Source organism: Petromyzon marinus, chromosome 2 (genome assembly GCF_048934315.1).
Source record: "Petromyzon marinus isolate PM22_M1 ecotype Great Lakes invasive population chromosome 2, UKy_Petmar_22M1.pri1.0, whole genome shotgun sequence".
Taxonomy (NCBI): domain Eukaryota; kingdom Metazoa; phylum Chordata; class Hyperoartia; order Petromyzontiformes; family Petromyzontidae; genus Petromyzon; species Petromyzon marinus.
Window position 1 is genome coordinate 10,459,313 of NC_133668.1, and position 26,596 is coordinate 10,485,908.

Sequence of the window (26,596 nt, forward strand, 5' to 3'; positions counted from 1 at the left end):
GCACAGCCGTCGTGATGGGCGACTAGCTGTGTGGCACTGAGGGGCTCCCGAGTGAACTGATGACAGATCGGGATTGTAATAACCAGCCTGAGCCATCGCTCAAAGGCGCACATCTGCTGCGCTCTTTCATAATCATGAACTTTTATTTTTAAACGCCCTCACAGATGGCACCGCAGCACATCAGCAAGTGCGAAACTTTAAAAATGCTTTTCGAAATGTTGACTCCACGTAAATAAAGCTCTGTAATTATGTTTAATGTAGGGTTATTTATTTATTTCGAAGCCCCAATTAATTACCAGCAATTTTCAAAAGCAAAGTCAGAAAAATGGCGGCGACGCTGTTATCAACACATGTTAAGCCTGACCACAAAGCTTTTTGCAAGCAAATTGGTTCTTTGTTGGCTACCATCAAATGTACATTTGAACAAAAACTAATTTCAATGAGTTGCTCATTGGTTAAACTGACATATATTCCGAGGGTACTTTAATCCTGAGCTGCACTTTTAACGCTGTCATTCAGTCGTCCATTACCATATGATTGTTTGACATCAAATCCCAGGAGTGCCACGTGTTTGTTTTGAGCAGTACGTGCGACGATGACTGTTTATTGTGTGTGAGGCATGCAAACACTGCCTATGAATGACATGTGGGCTTTGAAAACAAAGTATGGCATGTACCGTATGTTTATAAACCTCTGAATATGAGACAGACATATGCCATATACCATTAAATATACACCATGATGTATACCATTGCCTGAATATTTATATCTGCCATTGTAAATTCGCAAGATTTTTTGAGCCGATAATTATATTCATTTTCACATGCCACTCATTAGCTTTAAAGGATGTCCTGTTGACATGACAATATTTATGATTGATTACAGCTGTCATGATATGTCTTGTGACTCTATGCCAATTAGAGCTTATTCTAAGTGTTTGACTACGAGCGGTCGCTTCTGGTTTTAATGAATGAGCCATGACTTTGCACAGTTTGTCTTTCATTTTATTCTCCTTTGTAGAACCAAGCAGAGGCACACTACAACGGCAGCAAGCACTGCAAGAAGCTTAAAGCTCTGGAGGCCCTGAAGGCCAGACAGAGTACAGGTGTTACCTCTGACCTTGGCAGCCCATCCACCTCCTCCACATCTCTCTCCTCATCCAGTTTCACCATGGCATCCACCACCACCCTTTCAAACAGCTCTGAGCACAAAGGTTGGTGGAACCCAACCATCTCGGAACGTATACATTGCCTCGTCAGATATACACACCTAATGAAATCCAACTTTGTGCGATGCAGAGTTTTTTTGTTGAAAATGTTCATTACCATCATCAGCCAGCCATGATGTATGTGTCCAGTGCTGGATGCAGTCTTCCCCAAATAGTCACCATCCTTCATGGTCCTACGATGCCACGATCCATATCACATCTGTCCATGAGCTTATCTCATCCCAATCTCCATGGGTGCTGTCCTCATGGGCATGTGTACACCTTTGGCTGCCATTCCATAGCCAGTCTGGACCATCCGCCATCATCTCTTTTATTGATGTGTCCCATCCAAGCCCATTTACTTCCATTGGCAGTTGTTATAACAGCGAATGAGAATTAACTACAGGAATTAATTGATAAACTTAACAAAGAAGGTGGTAATGTTTGACTCAAGATAAATATGAGCATAAGAAGTAATTTACAAGTAAACTCAAACAAAAAAACCGTTGGCGGGATGTTACTGTACAACACAGCAGGCGCGTGAACCTAGATCAATTATTGAAGGCAGAATAGAATGAAACAGAGGCAAGCAAAACCAGGTTGGAGTGCGTTTAGAATATTGAGCATAATGCAGTCATGAAAAGCAACATACCAGTGTGCCTAAAGGAGAAGTTTTCAGTCAGTGCATGTTAACTGGCGATGAAATAAAAACGTTGACACAATAAAAATGGAGAGAAAAAAACTGTCTGAAAAGTGTGCAATGAAGCTTGGGGAGGTGGAAGATAGAAAGAGAAACACGTGGATCAGACAAACGTAAAAGATAGACATCGTATTCACCATGAAAAAAAGTCTCTCATATACGTGGGTCACTAAATAAGCGAGTATTTTTTTGTTACAAGGATAAAGAGGTGCTCTGGCGAAACGCAATACTTGCAATAAAAAGACGAAGTTAACATTCGGTCAACACAGCACAGTATTTGATAAGGTAGATAAATTTAGTACCACTTTGCTTTAAATCAGCAGTACCCAGCCTATGTAGACACCAGCTGAGTCCACAATAAATGTGCAATGACTCCCACTGTTCCAGGGCCACTAATGAAGGGGAGATGCCACCGCTGTGCTTGCTTGGAAATGTTTTGCAGTGAATGAAATATAGACAGGACTTACATTTTAGTAGGCAAAGGTTGTGTTTAATGCCAGTGTCAATAACTGAAGGAAATCGCTCCACAGTAAGCGTCTGTAGATGCACAATACAAGAGGGATTCCGTTGAAGTGTCTGTATGTTCGGGCGTGTGAATCCGTTGCGTGCGGTGCTCCCTCTCCTCCCTGTCCGCGCGCGTCCTTCAGGATGTCACAGCGAATGCACGAGTTCCAGCACCCCAGGGTGCGAAGGAGCACAGCAGGGGGGGCGTGAGCGCAGCCCCGTGCCCCAGCAGCCAAACAGCGAGGGAGCAGCTGGCGCCGCCACATGCCTCGGTGCTGCTCCCGCTTCAGCCATCGTGGAGTCGGACGAGGAGAAGGCCAAGCGCCTGCTGTACTGCACCATCTGCAAGGTGGCCGTCAACTCGCAGTCTCAACTGGACGCTCACAACAATGGTGAGGCCTCCTTGCACGTACCTTAGCTTACCTTACACCAAGGCCGTAGCCATGGAGTCAACATTGGGGGGGACCAAATCTTCCAGGGTGTCTGGGGGTCCCAACCCAGAAAAAAATCTAAATTTGAAAACTAATTTCCTGCCTAAAATAATAAAGTATTCACTAACACACGGGATGGACTTTTATTTTTACAATAATGTCTAATAGTGTATTGTATTTTTTTACCATTTCTTGTTTCATTGTATGTACAGTAAAGGAAAAAAGTATTTGATCCCCTGCTGATTTTGTACGTTTGCCCACTGACAAAGAAATGATCAGTCTATAATTTTAATGGTAGGTTTATTTGAACAGTGAGAGACAGAATAACAACAAAAAAATCCAGAAAAACGCATGACAAAAATGTTATAAATTGATTTGCATTTTAATGAGGGAAATAAGTATTTGACCCCTCTGCAAAACATGACTTAGAACTTGGTGGCAAAATCTTTGTTGGCAATCACAGAGGTCAGACGTTTCTTGTAGTTGGCCACCAGGTTTGCACACATCTCAGGAGGGATTTTGTCCCACTCCTCTTTGCAGATCTTCTCCAAGTCATTAAGGTTTCGAGGCTGACGTTTGGCAACTCGAACCTTCAGCTCCCTCCACAGATTTTCTATGGGATTAAGGTCTGGAGACTGGCTAGGCCACTCCAGGACCTTAATGTGCCTCTTCTTGACCCACTCCTTTGTTGCCTTGGCCGTGTGTTTTGGGTCATTGTCATGCTGGAATACCCATCCACGACCCATTTTCAATGCCCTGGCTGAGGGAAGGAGGTTCTCACCCAAGATTTGACGGTACATGGCCCCGTCCATCGTCCCTTTGATGCGGTGAAGTTGTCCTGTCCCCTTAGCAGAAAACACCCCCAAAGCATAATGTTTCCACCTCCATGTTTGACGGTGGGGATGGTGTTCTTGGGGTCATAGGCAGCATTCCTCCTCCAAACACGGCGAGTTGATGCCAAAGAGCTCCATTTTGGTCTCATCTGACCACAATACTTTCACCCAATTGTCCTCTGAATCATTCAGATGTTCATTGGCAAACTTCAGATGGGCATGTATATGTGCTTTCTTGAGCAGGGGGACCTTGCGGGCGCTGCAGGATTTCAGTCCTTCATGGCATAGTGTGTTACCAATTGTTTTCTTGGTGACTATGGTCCCAGCTGCCTTGAGATCATTGACAAGATCCTCCCGTGTAGTTCTGGGCTGATTCCTCACCGTTCTCATGATCATTGCAACTCCACGAGGTGAGATCTTGCATGGAGCCCCAGGCCAAGGGAGACTGACAGTTCTTTTGTGTTTCTTCCATTTGCAAATAATCGCACCAACTGTTGTCATCTTCTCACCAAGCTGCTTGGCAATGGTCGTGTAGCCCATTCCAGCCTTGTGTAGGTCTACAATCTTGTCCCTGGCATCCTTGGAGAGCTCTTTGGTATTGGCCATGGTGGAGAGTTTGGAATCTGATTGATTGATTGCTTCTTTGGACAAGTGTATTTTATACAGGTAACAAGCTGAGATTAGGAGCACTCCCTTTAAGAGTGTGCTCCTAATCTCAGCTCGTTACCTGTATAAAAGACACCTGGGAGCCAGAAATCTTTCTGATTGAGAGGGGGTCAAATACTTATTTCCCTCATTAAAATGAAATCAATGTATAACATTTTTGACATGCGTTTTTCTGGATTTTTTTGTTGTTATTCTGTCTCTCACTGTTAAAATAAACCTACCATTACAATTATAGACTGATCATTTATTTGTCAGTGGGCAAACGTACAAAATCAGCAGGGGATCAAATACTTTTTTCCCTCACTGTAATGGCAGAGATTAGGGTTTAATAAAGTACAACCACAATCATACACATAAATCTATGCATTGATTTATATGAAGACATGTCCAGATATTGTGGCCAAGATTTAGCAAATTGTTGTTTTTATTTACATAGCATAGCAATTATTATTTTTATAGCAATATATTGGGGGGGGGACATTTTGAGCATATCTATAATTACGGCCTTGCCTTACACCAAGGCAGGCACTTTACAGCAATGATACAATTGTACAAGAAAAGGCAGTGGTTGAGATAAAGAGTGAGGCTTTTAAAAGTTGTCGTGTAGTTCCGGCGACAGGAGGACAGTTATGAATGGTTAAGGAGGGCTTCAGATAGACCTGTTTTTAAGGGAAGAGCGGAAGCTGCTTTGAGTTAAGATGATTGTTTTATGTGCAGTCGGGATCTGCATTGGCACACCTCCGATTAGCACGGTTGGCTACATATGGTGCAAAATTCAACATACATACATAAACTAAATGAACAAGCTTATTCTGTGTACGACATACTGAAAGTATATATGTACTAGCCTTCTGCCCGTCCTAGGACGGAAGCTGTAATGTTAAAGATGTACATTGAAGTTTTCTTGTGTGATTGTAAATTTTTTGAGGAATTGTTGCACGTAAATACAGTTTTCTTAACTTAAAAAATGAATTTTGATTTAAAGCTTTCGTGACTGCAGTAATTCATATTCTTAGTTTTTTCGGTAAAGTCACGTTGAAGTAATAAAATATATAAAACAATAAAAAAATTCTCACGACGTTTCGACCATAACTCAAACGGTCGTCTTCAGGTGTGTTGGTTCACATAAATTTATTTTTAAACGGCGCATTTATTTATTTATAAAAAAACGTTAGCGCCACGCGTAACGATTTGGCAGTTTACCCAGGACTAGTCCATCTATATTCTGAAAAGAGGAGGGGGGAGACGAAATTTTGTATAATGTATGCTGTCTGAAAGCCACTGTAAGCGTGAACAATCAATTAAGACCTGAAATGGTTTATCAAATCTTTCCAATGATTGCTAAGATAGAATCCATCTTCTCGGTTGAAATTGTCTCTGTGCTTGTATATGTGGATAGCCTCATGAACGAATCTCTCATGGAAGCCAGATGGCTTACAAAGAACCTCTGTCTTGGAAAAGTCAATGGCATGTGAGCCTACTAAAAGATGTGATTCCGGACATACAATACCCTGGTGTCTACAAACTAAGTTGCCTCTGTGGTAGTAGTTACATTGGAGAAACCAAACGCCATGTCTCGGACCGCATTCCTGAACACAAGGCAGACCTTAAACACGGTAGGACCAACACCTCGGCCGTGGCAGATCATTGTTCTAATTCAGTAGGCTCACATGTAAGATTTCACAGCAGCATGATGATAATGCCTGTCTTCAGTGCCAATGTGTGTGGCGGGATTCCTGAAGGCGTTTGATCGTGAAGAAATTCTGGAGGGCAATTCAATGCGTCAGCAGGATCTTCCGACACGATCGAGTCAGAGTTGTTCTTCTGCTTTCGCTCGCTGGGGTTGTATTCAATTTGAATTCGATACAATATCTGGAAAATCACGGAGAAATTTAGATATTTGATCATAATTTAGAAGCAAAAATGAGACTTACCTTTTGTTTCAGGTGCTGAAGAAATAAATAAAGACACCAAAAACACTTTGTTGCTGCGTATAATTATTTATTTGATTATTATTTTTCAATAAAGGAACGTCAAATTAAAAGCAATTTTGCGTAAAAATATTTATTTCCGCTCGACCTTCTGCGGGAGTGTAAAAATCCACCCGCTCATGATTATGAATGACGGGGGGGCCTCTTTTTCATTAACGTCACGTATGGATGTAGCAATGTGCTACGTATATTTATTTTTTACTGTCACTTTCTGTAAAGAAACTTGATATTTGAAGCGACTTTGCATAATAAATTATTTTATTTAGCTCGACCTTCCTCTGCGTTAGTGTAAAAATCCACCCACTGAGGGGGGGTGGGCCTCATGTGGAGTGACGTCACGCAGGGGGGTGGGACTAATGTGGAGTCACGTCATGCACGGGACACACATTCTTGGCTTATTATATTAGTAATATTTGTTATCACTTTTCGAAGAATTTATATCATGTCATAAAATTATTATCATTTTTTAAAATAGTGTTTCCTCAAAAAACTGAAGTGAAAAAAGTTGCTGCTTAATCGTGAACAGATGTAACTTTTAATAATAGGGTTTTTCCCCTTTTTTCTGGCAACAAAACTGAAACCTTTTTACAAGGATTCATGTCTGCATTAACCACAATACCTGCAGTCAAAATGCAAACAAAAACATACTATGATAATATATGATGCATTGTCCTTGAAACTGATTGGTCCACACCAAGGGACGGCTTTCTTTTGAGCCTCGACCCAATTGGTGCTCGACCAAATCTGGTATGTTTTTTGTTTGGATTTTGACTGCAAGTATTGTGGTTAATGCAGACATGAATCCTTGTAAAAAGGTTTCAGTTTTGTTGCCAGAAAAAAAAGGGGAAAAACTCTATTATTACATTTTGGTACTGGCAAAGAAGGTCTAATAATGTAGATGTAACTTTGTTGAGAAAAACCGTCCAAAAGAATAATTCAAGCTCTCTGTGTTACTGTGACCTTGAGAGATAGTATTTAATGGAGAATGAAAAATAACACTCACTCATGTTGGGTTTAATTTATGAAAGATCAAAGCGTGCACCTGTGATTGTCAGTGTAACCAGCAGCCACGTATGTGAGCTAAACATGCAACATTGTAAAAATCTAGATTCCTTTTAGGTCGGTTTGTTTTCATACGGGTTTAGTGCTAATACTTACGTGATCCGAGGGTAGAAACACTCACGTGATCCAAGGTTACAGTGTCAGGGTGACGCCATGAGAAAAAGGACAGAGAGAATGCCCTGAGAGAGAGGTGACGTCACCGGGAGAGGCGGGGTGATCGGGTTGCTTCTTGGAGGGAATCGGAGTAGGGTGGATGCGTGCAGCGTGAGCTTGCGAGAAATAAAAAAAAGTGTGACCCCTCTGGCTTCGTCTGGTGGACTCACTACAACTGATGGCAGCGGTAGGATCACACAATGACTTGACACGGTAACATAAAAGACCCCAATAGAGACCCCGGCGAAGAAGGGAAGGAACGTGCCTCTACTCCCAGCGCGGATGGCCGTGATCCGGAGACAGCATGGTCTGCAAACTGGGTCGGAACAGCCCCCCCAACCATGAGAAGATGGCAGAAAGCAAGGAGCGACATGTCCGAGAACCCTCGACCCCGCGCGAGGAGGAAGCCCTGGGCGGATTGGGACGACCAACTTACAACACTCTACTCAATACTCCTGCAAGAGCTGCGGGAGGACAGGGTGGCTGCTAGCCCGGCGGCGGCAACACTCCCTTAGCGTCCGCAGCGGTTTCTCCTCTCGTCCAAGCGGGAAGCCCTACTACAGGGAAGTTGCAGGCAACAGCGACGGCCGGGGTGGTCGCCGCTCAGGACAGACCGCTGGAGACGATGGTGTCGGAGATGGAGGAGCCAGCACCACTGACAGGTGAGGGTGTGGCACCACGACCGATGGGCTCCATCCTCACCGAGCCAGGGGTCAATTGGAGGCTACATGATCGCCACTGATAGCGCTGGAACCACAAAGAGACAGGGAAGGATTTCCTCAGGAGGGGGTAGAATCACTGTTAGTGGGGCCGACACCGCTAGTCACCATCGGAGCAGAAATAGCATGAAATCCCCTACGCCCAGCGGTAGTGGCTGCTCCGAGCTTTAGCGGCAGAGCGCTGGAGCCACGTGAGGAGGCGCTGTACAACGGTCAGATGCACGTGGTAGCCGCAGCCCAGGCCGCCAAGTTTATTCCACCCAGGGAATCAGAACCACAACAAGGAGAGGGCGCCGATCGACCACGCAGGTAGGCCACGTTGAAAAGTATGTGACTAAAGGAGGACACTGGGGAGCATTTGTTCGCCGATTCGAGGCGGCGTACACCTATTTAAAATGGAAGGAGCATGAGGCACTAAAGGCTTTCCTCATGGCCCTTAGCGATGATGCTTTAATTATTTATTCCACCATACTGGTGGAGAATAAGAACACCCTGCAAAAGGTTATCGAAAAATGTCAGATTTTTGAGCCGTCATCCAGCGCTAAAAGACGATTCCAGAGAATCAGCTTTGGCCTACAGAAGTGCTCTCATGTCCCTAGTACAAGCTGCTTTCCCAGGCCTATTGCGAGGGCCCTGGAATTTATGGTAGCTGACCATGCTAGTGCTAGCACAGGCTTTGACAATAGTTGTTCCAGTTACAGATGAAGACAAGCAGACCTTCTTGTGGATTGCAAAGAGCATAGGAGCCCATGACGGGGTGATGAGACCGCAACGTAAATTGGCGGAACCATCACCTCAACAAGAACCGGAGGGGGTTCGGGGAATACGGAACATGGGGGAAGATGATGAAGCAGAGATGGACACCGGGCTGCCTGGGGGAGGGATGTTGGTGGCTGTAAGGGGGACATTTCGGAGACCTACCCAAAAGACACATCGTTGAATACCCCAGGGACTCGGAGCATCCAGCCGGACCCGAAACCCAGTGACCTGTCACTGATGTGGCCACGCAGGCCACATTGCACACAGGTACCGCACGGATGCTGCTCTACCAGAGCCACCCTCGCGCCAACAGCCACTTTCCACTCCTACATACAACCAGCAGGCAAGTCGTGGCATCCCGAATACCATGGCAGTTCCCATCTCAGACCTCCCATACGTTCCCACAGTCGATACACCTGCCACTTCCCGACGATCACAACCACCCCCGTGCATACGCGATTTGTCACAATGGTGGCTGGCTTCAGGCCCACAATGGTGCAAGTTGGCATGGAGGGTAGTGGTAGCCGCAGCTGGAAGATCGGTGATGGTAGGCTCAGTGGGGGGCATTGAGGTTGAGATGCTGGTAGATACGGGAGCGTCGGTGACTATTATATCCCTGCACGTTTTTGTTCACAGTTGTGTGCTGTACAATTGTCCTATGCAGCAGCAAATGGGGGGGAGCATCGGGATTTTGGGACAGAGACCCAAATTCGTGTGGGAGAACTGGTCATATAAGGCCCCGTACTCATCTCCAGCGCGTTGACGGTTCCCTGTTTGCTGGGGACAAGACTATTTGAATCAACTCCCTGTCAAGATTATAGTGGGCCAGGGGTACATTGAAATGCCATCGGGGGAACATCTATTTTTTACGCCCGGACGATACCTGAACGTCAGCTCAGGTGCAGGCAGTCATGAATGAGATGCTCACGGTACCCCCAGCAGCGCAAATAATAATTCCCCTTCGATATCGCACACATCTGGTGACGGCTCGACCAGACACACCTATATTGGTCCTGGTTGGACCAGGTACCTACATTAGCACTGAATAGCTACACAAGAAAATAAGCTTCTGTGTTAAATAATGTCACATCGTGTAATTTACCATACTGCAGCCTAAATGTGCAGTGCTGCACATAACACTGAACTGTGGATGAGATACTTCTTCATCCTTGCTCTCAAGATCGCATTAAAGTTACATGGGTACAAGTCTGGCTCAACTTATCCAACAACAAATAACATTCACAATAATGCAAGTGGCAGGCTTCGTTGTTAACTCGGCCTCATATTTATCATAACAATTTAACAGCATTATAAAGGCATTTACAGAATTATAACGGCAATCCTAACATTATAACAGCATATTCTTGTTTCCCTTCTATGTGATTTTACCGAAAGAACCAAGAATATGAATCCCTGCAGTCACGAAAGCTTTAAATCAAAATTATAACAGCATTCGCAATATTATAAGAACATAAACGAACTTACAGACAATGCTTCTTAAAGTCCCACAATGAGCAGATGAACCTGTCTTCACTGAGACACTATTTGTGCCTCCATTTTGTACTCTGTGTAATGGCTGACACCCTGCCTCATGGCTGAGAGAATCTTAAATCGTAACTTCCTGGTCATGTGACCAAACTCAACACCATATCAGGAAGTTCCTGTGTAATCAACACCCCATACCTGCCATGGGGCAGGCCACCGACGATGGTATGTTCACCCCACCTGTCTAAAGCTGGACTGGTCGAAGCCTGCCACGGATGTGCCACTACACTCGGAAGAGCACCAACTACCCACATGAAAACCGGGTTGCCGCTATCACCTACACCTTCACCCCTTCACTCACCATTACTACTGTGGTCGGGGAAGTCACTTGCTGCGATGAACCAACCTCAAAAAGGATGCCTTGCTTTCCCAGGACCGCCCGTGACGGAGGAGGTGCAGTAGAATCCGACGGAGCCACAGCTACACAGCCCGGTTACCTGGGCACGGTCCCGGGTGATGCTTCCACAGTGATAGACAACCACCGCATGCAAGACCACGGGACCGGGGATAAAAATGACACTGTCCTTGTTTCACTCTGGAGGTTGTTCGTCAGTTGTTCACATGTTACGGTTGGAAGGTCCGATTGACCCCTTGTATGTACCGTCTTGTCTTACGATTATTCGTTTGTTGATGTCTTAAATTCTGTTCTGTATACCCATGCATTCCACATCTAAATACACAAAGTGACAGGACTCTGGTTGAGTTCGAAATTGCATGTTTATTGACCAAAATAAGTTTTTTTCTTCTCCTCTACCATCAGAGTTACCCCGAATGCCTTGGATTTGTACGGGTTATGTTTAGTCAAGGACGACTTTCTCTTCAGAGGGGGGGGTGGGGTGATGTAGTGCTAATACTTACATGATCCGAGGGTAGATATATTCATGTGATCCAAAGTTACAGTGTCAGCATGACGTCACGATGAAAGGAGAGAGAAGGCAGGGCGAGAGACAGAGATAACGCCCAGCGAGAGAGAGGTGACATCACCGGGAGAGGCCGGACGATTGGGGCGCTTCTTGGAGGGACTCGGAGTAGGGTGGACGCGTGCGGCGTGAGCTCGCGAGAAATAAAGAAAAGTGTGGCCCTTTTGACTTTGTCTGGTGAACTCACTACATGGGGTAATGTTTGTATTTTAATGGATTGTCACTCAATGTTTAATTTGTTTAAATAGAAAATGTCATAGCAGTGGAGGTTTTAGACGTCTTTGTAGCTGGTTTGTGTCACTGATGAAGTAAAAGTTTGCCATCTTTAGAAGTTCACCAGAATAAAGTCCAACAAAATATAATTTAAAATATTTGCATTTATTTTATGTAACCAAAAAATAGTATATAGACAGTTCCAGTTATGTGATATTCATATACGAAGATGAATGTTTATGTTTTTACAGTAAAGCTTATTTTCTCTCAACGTGCATCCAAACTTAACTACAGTGTGAAGAATAATTAATACACTCGCTAAGAACAATATTTTTCTCTTCCTATTTGTATTATTTTCAGCACATTAGCAATTATATTTATTGCATTGAAATGTATTCCACTCCTATCAGTTCATTGTTCTGTTTAAAGTAAAATATGGTGATTTGTTATGCTTATAAAACAGTGTTTTTGAAGCAATGTTCACTTAGACATCCTCAGCTCTGCACTGTGAGCGCACACACATATCAAATGAGCACAATAAATAGAATAATTTCCTTCCAAAGACAACCAGGGGGAAATTATGTTACATGACACCACATGGGCATTTTCCTTCTTGGTAGGAGCACGGCACAAGGCGACGCTCGAGGGCAAGGATGTGAGGGCTTCAGGAAGACCTTTTCCGCGCCACATGGGCCGAAACAAAGCAGCCAAGGCAACCGGCAGCATGCCGGGCACCCCCACCAAGAACTTCCAGTGCCAGCTTTGCGATGTAAAGGTCAACTCGGAGGTGCAATTACAGCAGGTGACCACCTGTGAGAATGTGCATTCAACCAGCGTGGGTATCAGTGGCGCAATGGTATGCATGCTGTGCTAGCATTCTGGGTACCTGGGTTCAATTCCCCGCCATTAGTTACTACACGTTACATACCAGCGCTACCAGTGATGCTCACCACATGTCACCCTCTTGCGTTGTCCTAGCCTTAGTCCAGTCATCCATCAGTGTCAGCTCCGGGTTTGGATGTCACTGGTCAATGAGTGGACGCAGCTCGATATACTCCCCATGTTGAGCTGGGTCTACTCCTTAATGTTATCCCACCACCACCATTACATCCATCTTTGTCTTCCTCTTGGCCTTCTGCCTTCAAATTTCCAAAAGAGAATAAAGTGTGGCAGTCGGGCTCCCTGTGAGCCTCGCACTACATGGGCGCAATATGCCAACCCCCTTTGACTGACTTAGTCCAGCATTGTTCTTTAGCAACATCCCATTTCGGATGAGTACGGTTGGCAACGTACCATGCGAAAGATATTAAAAATACATACATTATGTCTTACATTCCTTGTTATTTTTTTAAATCCATTCTACGCTTATCATCCGCAGCCTTAGTTGGTGTTCACAAACAGCACTTGCCCCAATCGTCTATACAGATTTATTCTGGATGTTTGTCCTTTTTTTCATCAATTGTTTCTACATAATGTGGCATCGGTGTGTTTCTGTCATGTTTGAAGATTGGAAAACTACTTACATACTCATAAACACTGCACTCTCTGGGAACACAGAACCAAATACCCAGCATAATCCTGCAATGAACAATAAAATGTAGATAATAATGAGCCAAACAATGTGTGATCATTATTACAATAATGCTCATCATAATGTATAGCTATGCCTGGTGTTCATTAAGAACTATTACGCGGAATTATGTGAGCACTGAATTAATTTACATTGAGGCGATTGTTTTCATTTTCCTTAAGAGATAAACTATGTTGTTATTTTTGGGAGAATAAATTATTGTTATACTCATTTCAAACACGATTAAATGTAACCGTTAAGGACTTATAACCAAATACAACCAAACATGTGCTTGTTATAATTGCATATTAACCATTCGGTGCGTTTCTGCATTTGAAAACATAACCTCTTTATTTAATTTGCCTGCAATCTCTGCTGCATTGTTTGGTTTGTAGCGGTATTATGCTGCGTCGCTTTTCTCCCGCAGCACATAAAGAGTCGAAGGCATAAGGACAAGCTGACGGGAAAGGCTTCCAAGTCCAAATTTAGTCCATACAACAAAGCTCAGCGTGCAAGTAACAGGAGTTCCCTGCTCGTGAGTATGCCATGGGGAGTGATGCTTGCAATTCGTGTTTTTGTAATGACAGCATGCGTGCTTTTTTGTGGCTACTAAAAATCTCTAATAATAACAGAATAATTACTCCAGGTACACAAAGCCGAAACATTATCCACCAAAGCACAACACTTAAAATATATATTTGGTCGAATATATTGTAATTTACAAAGCATTGGTAGCTTATGCGAAAAAAAAGGTGAATTACATTGATTCGTTCGGACAAAGAACCCTTAATTAATATTGATTCCTGATATTTAGAGCTGTGCAGTAATTAGCCTGTGTGCCATATGCAGAAGGTACGACATGCACAGTGAATGGGAAAAAAGACTTTCAGCACTTGTTTTACATACACGTTTCACATAGAAATTAAGTGTTACATGGAAACGTTTTACAATCGCTGTAATTGCTGATTACTATGGTTGCTCAAGAGCAACATGTAGCTGGACTCTAATTTCATTACTGTAACTCGTGCATGGCTCGTACATTTATATTCATTAAGCCTACATGCTCTGATCATTATTCTTTTAAAACATATGAATATATTTGTCCTGAAAAGAACCCTTATTTTTAGAACATAAATTTTGTGCTTTAACAAAAAGCAGTTCATTACGCAAATAATACACTGTGAAGATATTTTCTTTTAAACTAGGCACAAATTTTACAATAATCTACATTTATGAATCTGAAATTTGACAGGCTGGCATTGTAACTTGTTAAATAATCGATTTGATTTTCACGTTGACGATTGCCACTGTATGTGAATTTTAATCTCAATGTGTGGGCTGTGCTGGCGCAGGCCTGCGATCTGCCACCTTGATGGTGGGATAAGCCGATCGTGCAGAGATCACGGTACCCAACCAGTTAAGGCTTTACACGGGGGGAAAGTAACCTCTGATAGTTTGTTCACGAAGCCATCCAGATATATAAACATAGACATAACTTCAACCTCTTTGGTTCTATTCGGTAAAGTTACGTAGGTAAAAAATAAAATAACAAAAATCACGACGTTTCAGCCACAACACAAGTGACCTTCATCAGGTGAAGGGACCGTGCTGTCATGAGGACAGCGTTGGAGTGAAAACAGCCAAGCCCAGGTCGCGTTCTTTAAGCTGTGTGGGAGGAAGCAAAACGCTTGACAAAGGAATTAGCATAAACATGAGCACGATGTACGTAGGAGGTGCATGGGCCATGATGGACCAGGGGCGGGTGGGGACCATGACGGACCAGCAGCGGGGGGGGAGTAGAGTGAGTGAGTGGAGTGAGTGAGTGGAGTGAGTGGAGTGAGTGGTCCATCATGGCCCATGCACCTCCTACGTACATCGTGCTCATTTTTATGCTAATTCCTTTGTCAAGCGTTTTGCTTCCTCCCACACAGCTTAAAGGACGCGACCTGGGCTTGGCTGTTTTCACTACAATGCTGTCCTCATGACAGCACGGTCCCTTCACCTAGTGGTATCCCAAACTTTCACAGCTGCTTACTTCTCTCCACTCACTCACTCCACTCACTCCACTCACTCACTCCACTCACTCACTCCACTCACTCACTCCACTTACTCCACTCACTCACTCCACCCACCCACTCACTCCACTCACTCCACTCACTCCACTCACTCACTCAACTCACTCAACTCACTCACTCCACTCACTCTACTCCCCCCCCCCCCCCACTGCTGGTCCGTCATGGTCCCCACCCGCTCCTGGTCCATCATGGCCCATGCACCTCCTACGTACATCGTGCTCATTTTTATGCTAATTCCTTTGTCAAGCGTTTTGCTTCCTCCCACACAGCTTAAAGGACGCAACCTGGGCTCGGCTGTTTTCACTCCAACGCTGTCCTCATGACAGCACGGTCCCTTCACCTGATGAAGGCCACTTGTGTTGTGGCCGAAACGTCGTGTATTTTGTTATTTTATTTTTTACCTACGTTACTTTACCGAATATAACCAAAGAGTATGGATCCTTGCAGTCACGAAAGCTTCAAATCTAGAATAACTTCAACCAAGAAGATGGATACAAATTGAGCAATCATTAGAAGGATGTTATTAACCAGGTAAAGCCTTAACTGGTTGTGGTTGTTTCCATCATGCCCGCCGGGTACTAGTCTATTTTTCTGAGTAACTTTCCCCCCGTGTCCCACACTCAGCTTCCCACTTCTGGCCCCGCCTACTTCCCCCCCAGCCTCGCTCACGCAGCTCCCCTTCCCCTGCTCCCCCCCCCTCTCTCTCTCCCCCCTTTCTTACCTATATAACCTCTTGCCACGGCAGCTCTCTCGCCTACTTCAGCATTTTTTCTTGCTATGGTTGTTTCACCTGATGAAGATTGGTTGTGTTGCGATCAAAACGTCGTGATTTTATTTATTTTATTTCTACCTACGTGACTTTACCGAAAGAACCAAAGAGTATGGATTCCTGCAGTCACAAAAGCTTCATAACAATTCAAAGCCAAGCTTGAAGTCTAGAACAAGTCGAGAACAAGTCTAGACTATTTCCATAACGATCAAAAACAACATTTGGGTCCTTTACCTGTGAGATGCAACAGTACGTGTGTCACACACAGCAATTATTGAACCGAGTCGCCATTAACCCTGTGACTGCTGTACAAGTGCGGTTATTCAATAACCCTGCCAGCCACCTACAGGCCCAACTCAGTCATCACATGCTGCTGTACACCAATGCATTAATGCACTGCACAGCACATCAGGACTTTCACAGAACCACACTTTACTCCCTTGCTGCACAAGGAAATAATTAAAAGAGTGGTCCATTCCTAATGTGCCACAGAAGTATAAATGTGTCGCAACCCTCCTCAACCCGACACGGCCAATCAGTAAGAAATGTGTCACGTTAACAAAACGCCAATTAGTTACTTCTTCAGCCCACCGGTGTGTTTGAAGAGTGAATCCACAACATTTACAATTTGAGTTTTGTTAACGTGACACATTTCTTACTGATTGGCCGTATCAGGTGGTGGAGGGTTGCAACACATTACGCGATCAAACCCAAAAACCTTTATTATGAATAATACTGGTCGTGAAAACCTACGTGTTAAACTAGGTACGTTATTGTTTGTTTTTCATCTTATCGCTCAACCGCGATGGTTTCTACAAACAGTTACTGGATCATGTGTGTGGTGTTACATCCCCTCGCAGGCTAAACTGACTTTCCGCAAAGAGCTGCTGAACTCGCTGGGGTTAAGCTTTCTGCAATCTCCCCTCTCGGCGGCCGCTGCCGCCTTCCAGGCCACCAATGTCCACTACACGGTGGGGCTGCTCAGAGCGCGATTTGCCGCTCACAGATGAACCACAGCATTGCTGTGCCAACACTGAAACTGTGACATTCGACGTTTTATTTAAATGCTAGAAGTACTATGAACAGTCAGACGTGGCTGTATGTATACACGCCAATGGGCGGCATGAGATCAATAGTATTAATAGTAATGTTCAGACCTTTATCAAGCCACTTCTGGATGACATTTTGTCTTGAGGGTTTTTTGACCATACTTCACCACACTGGTCAGTGGTGTGGCTGCAAAACAAACCCGTGTTGTCGGGCTCATAGCGCAGTGTGCTATGAACCCGACAAGTAACCACCCTCCTCACCCCCCGCACGATCGCAAGTGTTGGCTTAATACATGAGTTATAACTCAATTTGATATTTTACCATAACCAATCACAGGCACTGTTCTCCGTGCATGTTAGCTAAGTGCTGTACATTGTTTACATCTTGTGGCATGTGTATAAGCCGCAAGTGCTTGCGTTTGTGCACTTGGTGAATACGTTTTCATAACAGCATGCTGACACTTTATAGATTGTTGTGAATTTTGCAGTGTGCTTCTATTTTTACACATATGCATGGACCGGACTGTCCAGAGGACAGCGTTGGAGTGAAAACAGCCAAGCCCAGGTCGCGTCCTTTAAGCTGTGTGGGAGGAAACAAAAGGGCCTTGACAAAGGAATTAGCATAAAAATGAACATGATGTACGTAGGAGGTACATGATGGACCGGCGCGGGGGGGGGGGGGAGTTTACATAATGTTGGTGTGAAGGGAAAATAAGCAGCTGTGAAAGTTTGGGATACCACTACTTGAAAAAATATACTGTTTGGTTTGATCTAGAACATCTCTCCAATGATTGCTTAATTTGAAACCATCCTCTCGGTTGAAATTGTGTCTGTGTTTGTAAATCTGAATTGCCTCGTGGACAAATCTCTCAAAAACCCGTGGGTTTGCAGAGAACCTTGGTATCAGAGAAAAGTATATCGTGATCATCCACAGCGTTGTAATAGTGATCAGCTACGGCAGAATAATTCGTTCTGCCGTGTTTCAAATCTTATTTGTGCTTGCGAATTCGGTCAGAGACATGTCGCTTCGTCTCCCCGATATAGCAGTCACCACAGGTGCAGCTCAATTTGTAAACCCCGGGGTACTGTAAGTCAGGAATGGCATCCTTCACGGATGGGATCAGGTCACGGATTTTGTGTACTGTATTGAACCGGACCAGGATCTTGTGTTTGTTTAGAATTTTGGAGATCTTTTTAGTAACGCCTGCTATATATGGCAGTGTGATGATTTTGAGTATCAAGTGGTTGTTTCTGTATGGAGGGAGAAACAGCTTGGCGGATGGTACGGTCAGAGTATCCGTTACTCTTGAGGGCCAGATGTACATGTTTTAATTCACTGGTCAGGTGGTGTTGGTCCAAAATGCAATGAGCCCTGTGGTATAACGTTTTGATGAGAGAAACTAATTTTCAATGGTACAGTATATTTTTTCAAGTAGTGGTATCCCAAACTTTCACAGCTGCTTATTTTCCCTTCACACCAACATTATGTAAACTCCCCCCCCCCCCACGCGCCGGTCCATCATGTACCTCCTACGTACATCATGTTCATTTTTATGCTAATTCCTTTGTCAAGGCGCTTTTGTTTCCTCCCACACAGCTTAAAGGACGCGACCTGGGCTTGGCTATTTTCACTCCAACGCTGTCCTCTGGACAGTCCGGTCCCTTCACCTGATGAAGGCCACTTGTGTTGTGGCCGAAACGTCGTGATTTTTTGTTGTTTAATTTTTTACCTACGTGACTTTACCGAATAGAACCAAAGAGTATGGATCCTTGCAGTCACGAAAGCTTCAAATCTAGAATTGTTAGAAGTTACTTTGCGTATTGGACACTAATTAGTTGTTATTGTCTGTGTGTGTGTATATATATTATTGAATATATACGAGGGAGGGATTGAAAAATCTGTGGCCCACATTTCATGAGAGTTGAAGCAGCGCTCTCTGACATGTGGACCCCAGGCATTTGTGAAAAATGTATTTATCGCTTCCCTACTCTCACCGCTGTCTGTACTTGAACCCTGATGCCAGCTCTCCTTCCAAGCCCGACCAGCCTCCTGCCATCAGTCTCTCACTTCCCCAGTTTCCCTTTTTGGCCAGCCATCAAATAAAGATGGAGACGTCTTCATGTCCATCGTTCTGGGCATATCAACCCCCGAGTTCACTTAGAAATTCATTATATAATATTTAATTGCAGCCACTGGACTGCACATACAGTACATGCTTTACAGTTCGGAAATACTACATATTTTGGTCACTGCATCGCGCACTTTCAGATGCGCTTCTGCAGCCATCTGAAACTCTCTTCCTTCCGATATTAGAAAGCCACCGGAGCTATGCACTTTAAAATCTAGAATGAAAACTAATTTCTTTAGAATTGCTTTTTGTGTTTAGGTTATTGTCCTTCCCCCGCAACTCCGGTTAGCACGGTTGGCTACGTATGGTGAAATATAAGTTAAACATACATACATGTAGACTTGCTAACAGTGCAAGTGTGTAGCATTACCACGTGAGGATGCTTGTGAGTATCGGGAAGAAACATTTACTAACATTTCAGACAATTTTTATGTACTGTGTACGGTGGTTTAACGGCATTAATGTAGTGAGGCTTTATAGCAAATCTGGGTGAAGCGATATGAAATGTGAGTTTTACTCAGTGACAAATATAGCTTGAACTTTGAGCCGACAGGGATTAGAGACGAGTATTAGGCAGCCCACAGCAGGAGAGCCAGTCACTTTTCGTCCTAATGAGCATTCATCATCTGGGCAGGGTAGCCTAACTTTTGCTTGTCGGTGGGTCAAACTTACCTCGAAAGAAAGAAAAATTACACTGCATACCCACGTATGGCACGTTGCTGAGCTTAGTGAGCTTTTCTTCTGCAGGCAAAGCTGGACTTCCACAAGGACCTGACCAGGTTACCATCCGCCATGACAACAACAGGTTACCTGCCGTCACCCCTGGCGGCTGCCACTGCTGCAGTCGCCATGAGATCGCCGCTGACTTTCCACGCGGCGCCCGCCGCCACCGCCAGCCTCTTCCCAAGCCACGGTTTGGCACAAGCCCTGCTGAGGTCAGCCCCGGGGCCCATGCGGAATTCTCACGGGCCAATAATTTTCACCCCCTATTGATCCTAATTCGTCTTGACCGAGGTCGGCTCATGCTCTGCTCATTCCGGTGGACCGCCTTTCTCTTCTTGTTTGAGAATCCGAGGATTTGGTTCCCCGTACGGCGTCGCAAATGGCACTCTACGTACAGCAGTGCGACTGGCATCTTGCTCCCACGGGTCACAGCCAATGGCTATCCCTGACGTTCAGAACACATGAGAAAAATGCAACTTGTGGAGAGTGGAACTTTTGAATTGTATGCTCCTTTGGTCCTACAACCCTTAAATCTTACTAGAGATTAACATATCTATAGGCTGCAATGCAGCATGGAGGTCTGTCTGCTGTGTGCAAAGTGGTGGTGCGTGGCACAGCGTGTGCGTAGGACTGATCCGTGGACGGAGATCACAAGGAGCCATGAGGATTTATCTTGGGTGTGCCCTGCTCAGATATGTCTGCTTCTGTCAATATGCCAACTGATCCCGGGACTTCTTATAGAGCTGCACAACGAGTGTGTTGTCCCATCACACAAAACGACTGCTGTTTTGTTTTCTGCTGAAATCTACTTGTGCAAAATTTGAATATGATCTGCATAGCTGTGTGTCGCCGACTGTACCATTTGCAAGACTGTGGCGAAAAGATATCCATGTTTACAGTTTTTCACAGCTTCTCATGCAACCTTATATGATGTCTCTGTGATTCTATTGTACTGTGTTGTAAAAAAATACTCGAGCTTTCCTGCCATACCAAATGACCTATTACAACGAAGCTGTGCTACTATGGCGGCTGGCAGATGACCCGCAAGACAAGGTGACATTGCATATCCATCAAAACATTCTCAAATTTGCAACATGCACTAAGAGCATGAAATGACAGTGAACCCATGGGAAAGTGAATATACGCTGCAAATTACGACAATGTATATACAGTACTCCAGTGTACCTCAAGGGAAGTTCTATGCTGAAAATATATTCATTCAATTTCTGGAACATGTTGCTGAATATAAATGTAATGGAAAATACTGTTTAAATTCGGCATTGTATGATATGACAATAACACAGAGGTATTGTTAAATCGTCCAGTCATTGAGAACAAATTCATCAAATTGGCCACTTCATCGGGCCATGACGGGAAAATTAATGTGTGTAGAGACCCACACAACAAGCGGTGGTGGCTCCTGGTTTGTCTCAGAATACTCGATCTGAGTGTAAAACTGCATTGGCAAAAGCACACTAAGAAATGTCCAGAATGACTTCGCTTCTGAAGTCATAAAGAAATGCAAGGTGTTCTGCTATTCTATTAATCTCCTAACGTTATTTGGCGTTGCTTATTTGGCTGCTATGAGTCGCTACGTGTTGCATACATTTGGTAATGGAGCAGATGCATTTCTTGACAGACTTTCACCATTACTTTTGTCAACAATAATATGTGTAATATAGAATTTCAACATAATGTGCATTTAATTTGTATTGGCAAAACAATGGAATATTCGAACCATATAAATTATAAATTGGAATGGCATGTACTTCTATGTGTTGCGAGCAACGTGAACGTATATTGGGCATTTGCATCATCAAATCTCACTGGAATAAGTCGGTGCTTTGCTCAGTCACTGCAATAAATAACGTGTCATTTTTATTTCCATAATCTGTCTGCGTCTTATTTTGTCTCGTGCTTTCCCATCTCGTGATGTTTCTTTTATTTTGTCAATGAGCATACATTAAATAATGTGCCATCATTGTCGACACAAATCCACATCTACCAAGGTAAAACTCAGAAGTATGAATTTGCGTTGACCGTATTTAAATTTTGCAAGGCTTTGCTCTATTAACTTCGAGAGTTTGTGCAGCTTTTTAGCATAGATGTCACATCGTTTAACATTTAGTACAGCTAAAATACATATTACCCGACTTTTATTGTCACTTGCAAAGATAACTTATAGTATGGCGCACGTAAAATGTAAATGTTTGCTCCATGTACATTTTCTATTTTGAACATGAAGCGATGTTTTTATTTTTATAATTTTCCTTGCTAAAGAATAGTTATTTGATGGAGTTTGGATGTTTTGTTTATTCAGCTTTTTGCCAGGAATTTAAGTTTAGCCACGGTACACATTATTACATATTTTATTCAGTTCATTTATTTTACAGGTAAAATATGAAACAATCTCATTCTTTAATGACCAAAAGAAACCACTGAAATCCTACTACAAATGTAGATGTAACATTTTTAAAGCAGCACAATGTAATGTGTGCTTATTAAAATACGTTGTTGTATATCAAAAGCAGTAATGAATGATTATATTATACATGACGATGCATTCAGCATGTTTCCAACAATTTAATTATATTGTTATTAGCTGTAACTTTACACACGAGTACTGCTAATCTGCTTTGGGGTAAATATTTTTTTTCCAATGCAATAGGGTTTTTGTTATAATTACAAGACGCCACTGGCGTGTGTGATATTAATCAAATTGTGTTTACGCTGAGCTGTTTGTTTTTGCCTTCATCGTACGGTTTTTGCAAAACAAAACAAGCCGTTCTCTAAGTAAATGAAACAGAAAATCAATTGTATAGAAAAAAATATGTAAATGCAATCTGATCTTTCGATATCCAAGGGTAATGTCTCCCAGGAGGGCAGTGAACGCATTTTGTAAATGAACCCCGCCCTTAAATCGATGTTGTTGAACAGGCGAAAGGCTTTTTTTTTGTAACAGCACCTGGCTCGGTTGTGTACTGCGAGGATTTGCGTTTCGGGACAGTCCAGATGTTCGAGATTATATGCTGACAAAAGCCCATTACTGTATTGTACCTTTCATTATGACATCATGTGCAACTTATTATTGGTGAAGATGCAATATCTATTTTTTTTTTATAAGATACCATTATGCAAATAGGCAATATGTTTTTTTTTACAACCACAACATGCTAGTGTTAATAATATTAGATCGCAGTTTGAATAAATTAATCATTAAAGTTTCTTCATATATATTTCTTTCGGTGAAATGATAGCCACTTTATAAAAAATCAGGAACAATTAATGACACATTTTACGATTCATGTGCATTCTATGAATTCTCATCACAATTATGAGGTGGGATGTGATCCACTAACCATTGCCTGCACATTGATGGATTGCAGGTTTTATGTAAACACCACAGCAGGCAACCCATTTCAAGCTGAGTCGATCTAGAAGAAGCTTAGCACAGGTTCTGACACCACATTCCACTGATGAATGTGTGCTGTGCCAAGTAATATATAGACACAGGCATACACAAAGATACAAAGAAAAAACGCTTTTCGTCATACAGACTTGGGGCAAATAATGTTAGCGAGCACCTGCTATGGCCGGAACGAGAGGTTGGTATGGCCTGAAATATTCCCGGCCACCTTTGTCTCCCCAACACTGATGTTTAAACATCCACGCCAGTTTCGTATTTGAGGCTGAATTGACCTAGGGGAGGACCGGACTAACTGAGGATAATCACAACTGATGTTAGGCATAGCTGAGAATCGAAAGGAGTGAGTCTGAGATAGATGGAGCCAGAGTATGTCAGCAAGGTGAGCATGCTCACATCAGCACTCACGGCTCTCGCAAGCTACTGATTGCATTCATGTGGCTGTGCAAAATGCGACTCCACCCATTTCGCATTTCAAAATGGCCCAATACTGTTCAATAATTAAGAATCACAAAAAGGTTATCCAGTTGACATCGACATTTTGAAAGAAAGTGTGAAAGTGTTTTGAAAGAAAGTGTCTACTTGAATTGGGCCCTGTGTTTACATAAATGTTAGCACACAAGACCTTGTTGACATTACATATCTGATACCAGGCTAAATAATCCAGAGGTCAATTTAACAACTATTAAAACTGTGATCGTCAAAACAACGGGTGTTTATGCATGTATGGTCATTTTATGTGAGTGTTTAACGACCTCATATGAGCGAAACACGGTAAAACACGATCAGCAATTTAAACTATACATTTCAAGGCCTGTATATTATACATAATCTGGGCAAAAGAATCTTCCTCCATCACTCATTTAAAATACAATACACTTTCACACCAATCAGTGGGACTTCCTATACACACAAAACATACAAACTTCATAGAAGCAGGCTTGCCACGAAATAGGTGTCACATTTAGATGCATTTGACAGAGAATGTAGGCATGGAAGCAAGCAAAGATGAAATCACACCTGATTCTTACCTACAAGGATATATATATTTTTAAAGCTATACTTAGTGAATTACAGTAAAATAAATGTTCGTCATATTTAGCGAAGCACAATGGGGGGGGGGGACAAGGTTATGTGTTTCAAAACATACTTGTTAATGTACCAAAAATCTAATCGTTCTAGTAAAATGTTCTTTAAATGACCCAAATAAGTGGAAGACATTTCCCTCCCCTAAGTAAATTGTGCAATTTTCGTTTGAAATCCACGTGACAGCTCTGGCGGTCCTCGCATGGCCAAATTGGTTGCTGCTTCCTGCTGTTCACTTGACAGACGAAAGCGTCTGCTGTTGCTGTACTGAATCCTGGCTTTCAGCGTGTGTGCTATTAATAACACACCTACGCGGCTAATGTGCCATAAAGTGCCTGTGCGCGACACATGCTGCACATTGAAATGCTCCATTCCTCTCATGTTGCGGTTATTACAATGGGAATTATGTGCAGTGTTCATGTCTAGGGGATGAGATTTGAGAGTTATTCCTCTTTATGCTTTCTGCTCCTCAACACGCCTCTTTTGTTCAAACAGAAAGGACAGGGCGATAGAATGTCATTGCCTAATTCCGCTCCACCATATGCAATCCTGTAGGGTAGCTGGTACTGCAGTGCAAGGCAGTGTTGCAACCTTTTTCGGCGATCCCTCGCAGTCCAGGATGATTGTCTTCCGTGAATGTTTTGGCTGACGAGGCCAATCCGGGATTGTCAGACTCTGTCGCAGCTCGGGTGCGTGTTTCTGAGCAGGGATTGGTGGCCCAAGGTTGTTGATTCGGTCCTGCTGTTCCCACTTTTCCTCCCATTGTCGTAGGGTTTCTCATAGAAAGCTGACATCGACAATGACATTCGACATCGCCTCAAATATGCAAGCGCAGCCTTCAGTTGCTTGAGGAAACGGGTAGAACAGGTGTTCAAAGATCACGACAACCACCCAAGCAGTGATGAGAAAAAATAAGCGTTGTTGTGAAAGGGCATTTGTGGTGCCACGACCGCGGAGCAACTCCGCAAGCGCCGCGATTCTCTCCCAGCCCCCGTACTAAACACACACCCGCACGCATTCCACCCACGTAGTGTCCTGACGAGGGATTGCCTGGCACATCGGGTTTTAATCCAAAGGGCCCGTCGAGGGAGAGTCCCACGGTTTCCCGGTGCCAGGATATTGGCCAACCCTCACAGGACAGATTACATTGCGGTGCCCCTAAATTGGCTTAAAATTGCATGGGCGCAGAAAGAAAAGGTTCCCTGGGCCAACTGCAATGAGGTACAGCTCAAAGGGGAGAACGGAGGACGGAACATTGAGCAAGAAGGGCACAAGAGCCCTTCCAGACAAAGGGACAATGGGTGGTCGCCGCCGCCCGCCGGCCGCAGCCACCACTGCAACGCAGCACTCGAGGGGGGATGGAGGGTGGCATATTAAGTAGGCAAAAGTACGGGTGCCCTTCCAGTCAAAAGGGGATGGGGGGGGGTGACCGCAGGTAAGCGAACGATTGGCCGCGTGGTACAATGGCACCCCGGGCCTTTGAAGTTAAGAGAATAAAAAGAGCAGCCCGGGACGATTTCAGGCAGTTGTCTTCCTCCGGGCCATCAAGACCCACTCCCTGCCGTCCTGCCTCCTCGAGCCACTCGCAGCATCCGTATGATGCCAGCGAGTGCTGCTACAAGGCAGTGATAGGTGAGGTTTTCGCTCGTCCTCCCTCCGAATCTCGCAACGTACATGCGACGCCGTGAGTACAGCAACGAGGTAAGTGGTAGGACGTTTGAGTGACTGGGTTCATAGGCAGAGTTAGGCTGAGCTCTTCTCGTGAAATATTCCCCCTCCAGGTAGAGTGTATTTGTGCCATTAATGCACTTTAGTACAGAGTATCGGTGCAGTGTGATTTCTGTGTGTGTGGGTAGAACCTCGGCATGGTGTCTGCGATTTGTGTGTGGTGCGACTGCGCGGGGAGACGGTGTGTGCAAGAGAGCGAGCGCAGGGCTACAGCGTCGGTGTGGAGTTGGTAATTTGAGTGTGTGTGCGAGGCGCGCGCGTGTATAAAAACTTAGACAGCCGCCGACGCGCCCGCGTCCAAGCAGCCATGCCGCGCGAGTATTAGGGCGGGGGTGAGGTA

At 44.0% G+C, this 26,596-nt stretch overlaps 1 protein-coding gene across 6 annotated transcripts in view; it reads left to right on the forward strand.

Moving 5' to 3' along the window:
• LOC116947763 (zinc finger protein 385D-like) overlaps positions 1 to 26,596 on the forward strand; it is a 140,346-nt gene that overhangs the window by 105,669 nt on the left and 8,081 nt on the right. For 2 of the 6 annotated variants that reach the window (XM_032963928.2, XM_032963901.2), the window contains 6 exons: positions 1,021 to 1,105; positions 2,555 to 2,803; positions 12,324 to 12,505; positions 13,701 to 13,808; positions 16,978 to 17,088; positions 20,043 to 21,908. In XM_032963928.2, the coding sequence (XP_032819819.1) occupies positions 1,021 to 1,105; positions 2,555 to 2,803; positions 12,324 to 12,505; positions 13,701 to 13,808; positions 16,978 to 17,088; positions 20,043 to 20,288 (981 nt within the window). In that variant the 3' untranslated portion in view covers positions 20,289 to 21,908. Of the gene's footprint in view, positions 1 to 1,020; positions 1,214 to 2,554; positions 2,804 to 12,323; positions 12,506 to 13,700; positions 13,809 to 16,977; positions 17,089 to 20,042; positions 21,909 to 26,596 lie in introns of those variants that run through there. The other 4 variants (XM_032963910.2, XM_032963881.2, XM_032963892.2 and 1 more) reach the window with 3 other exon arrangements.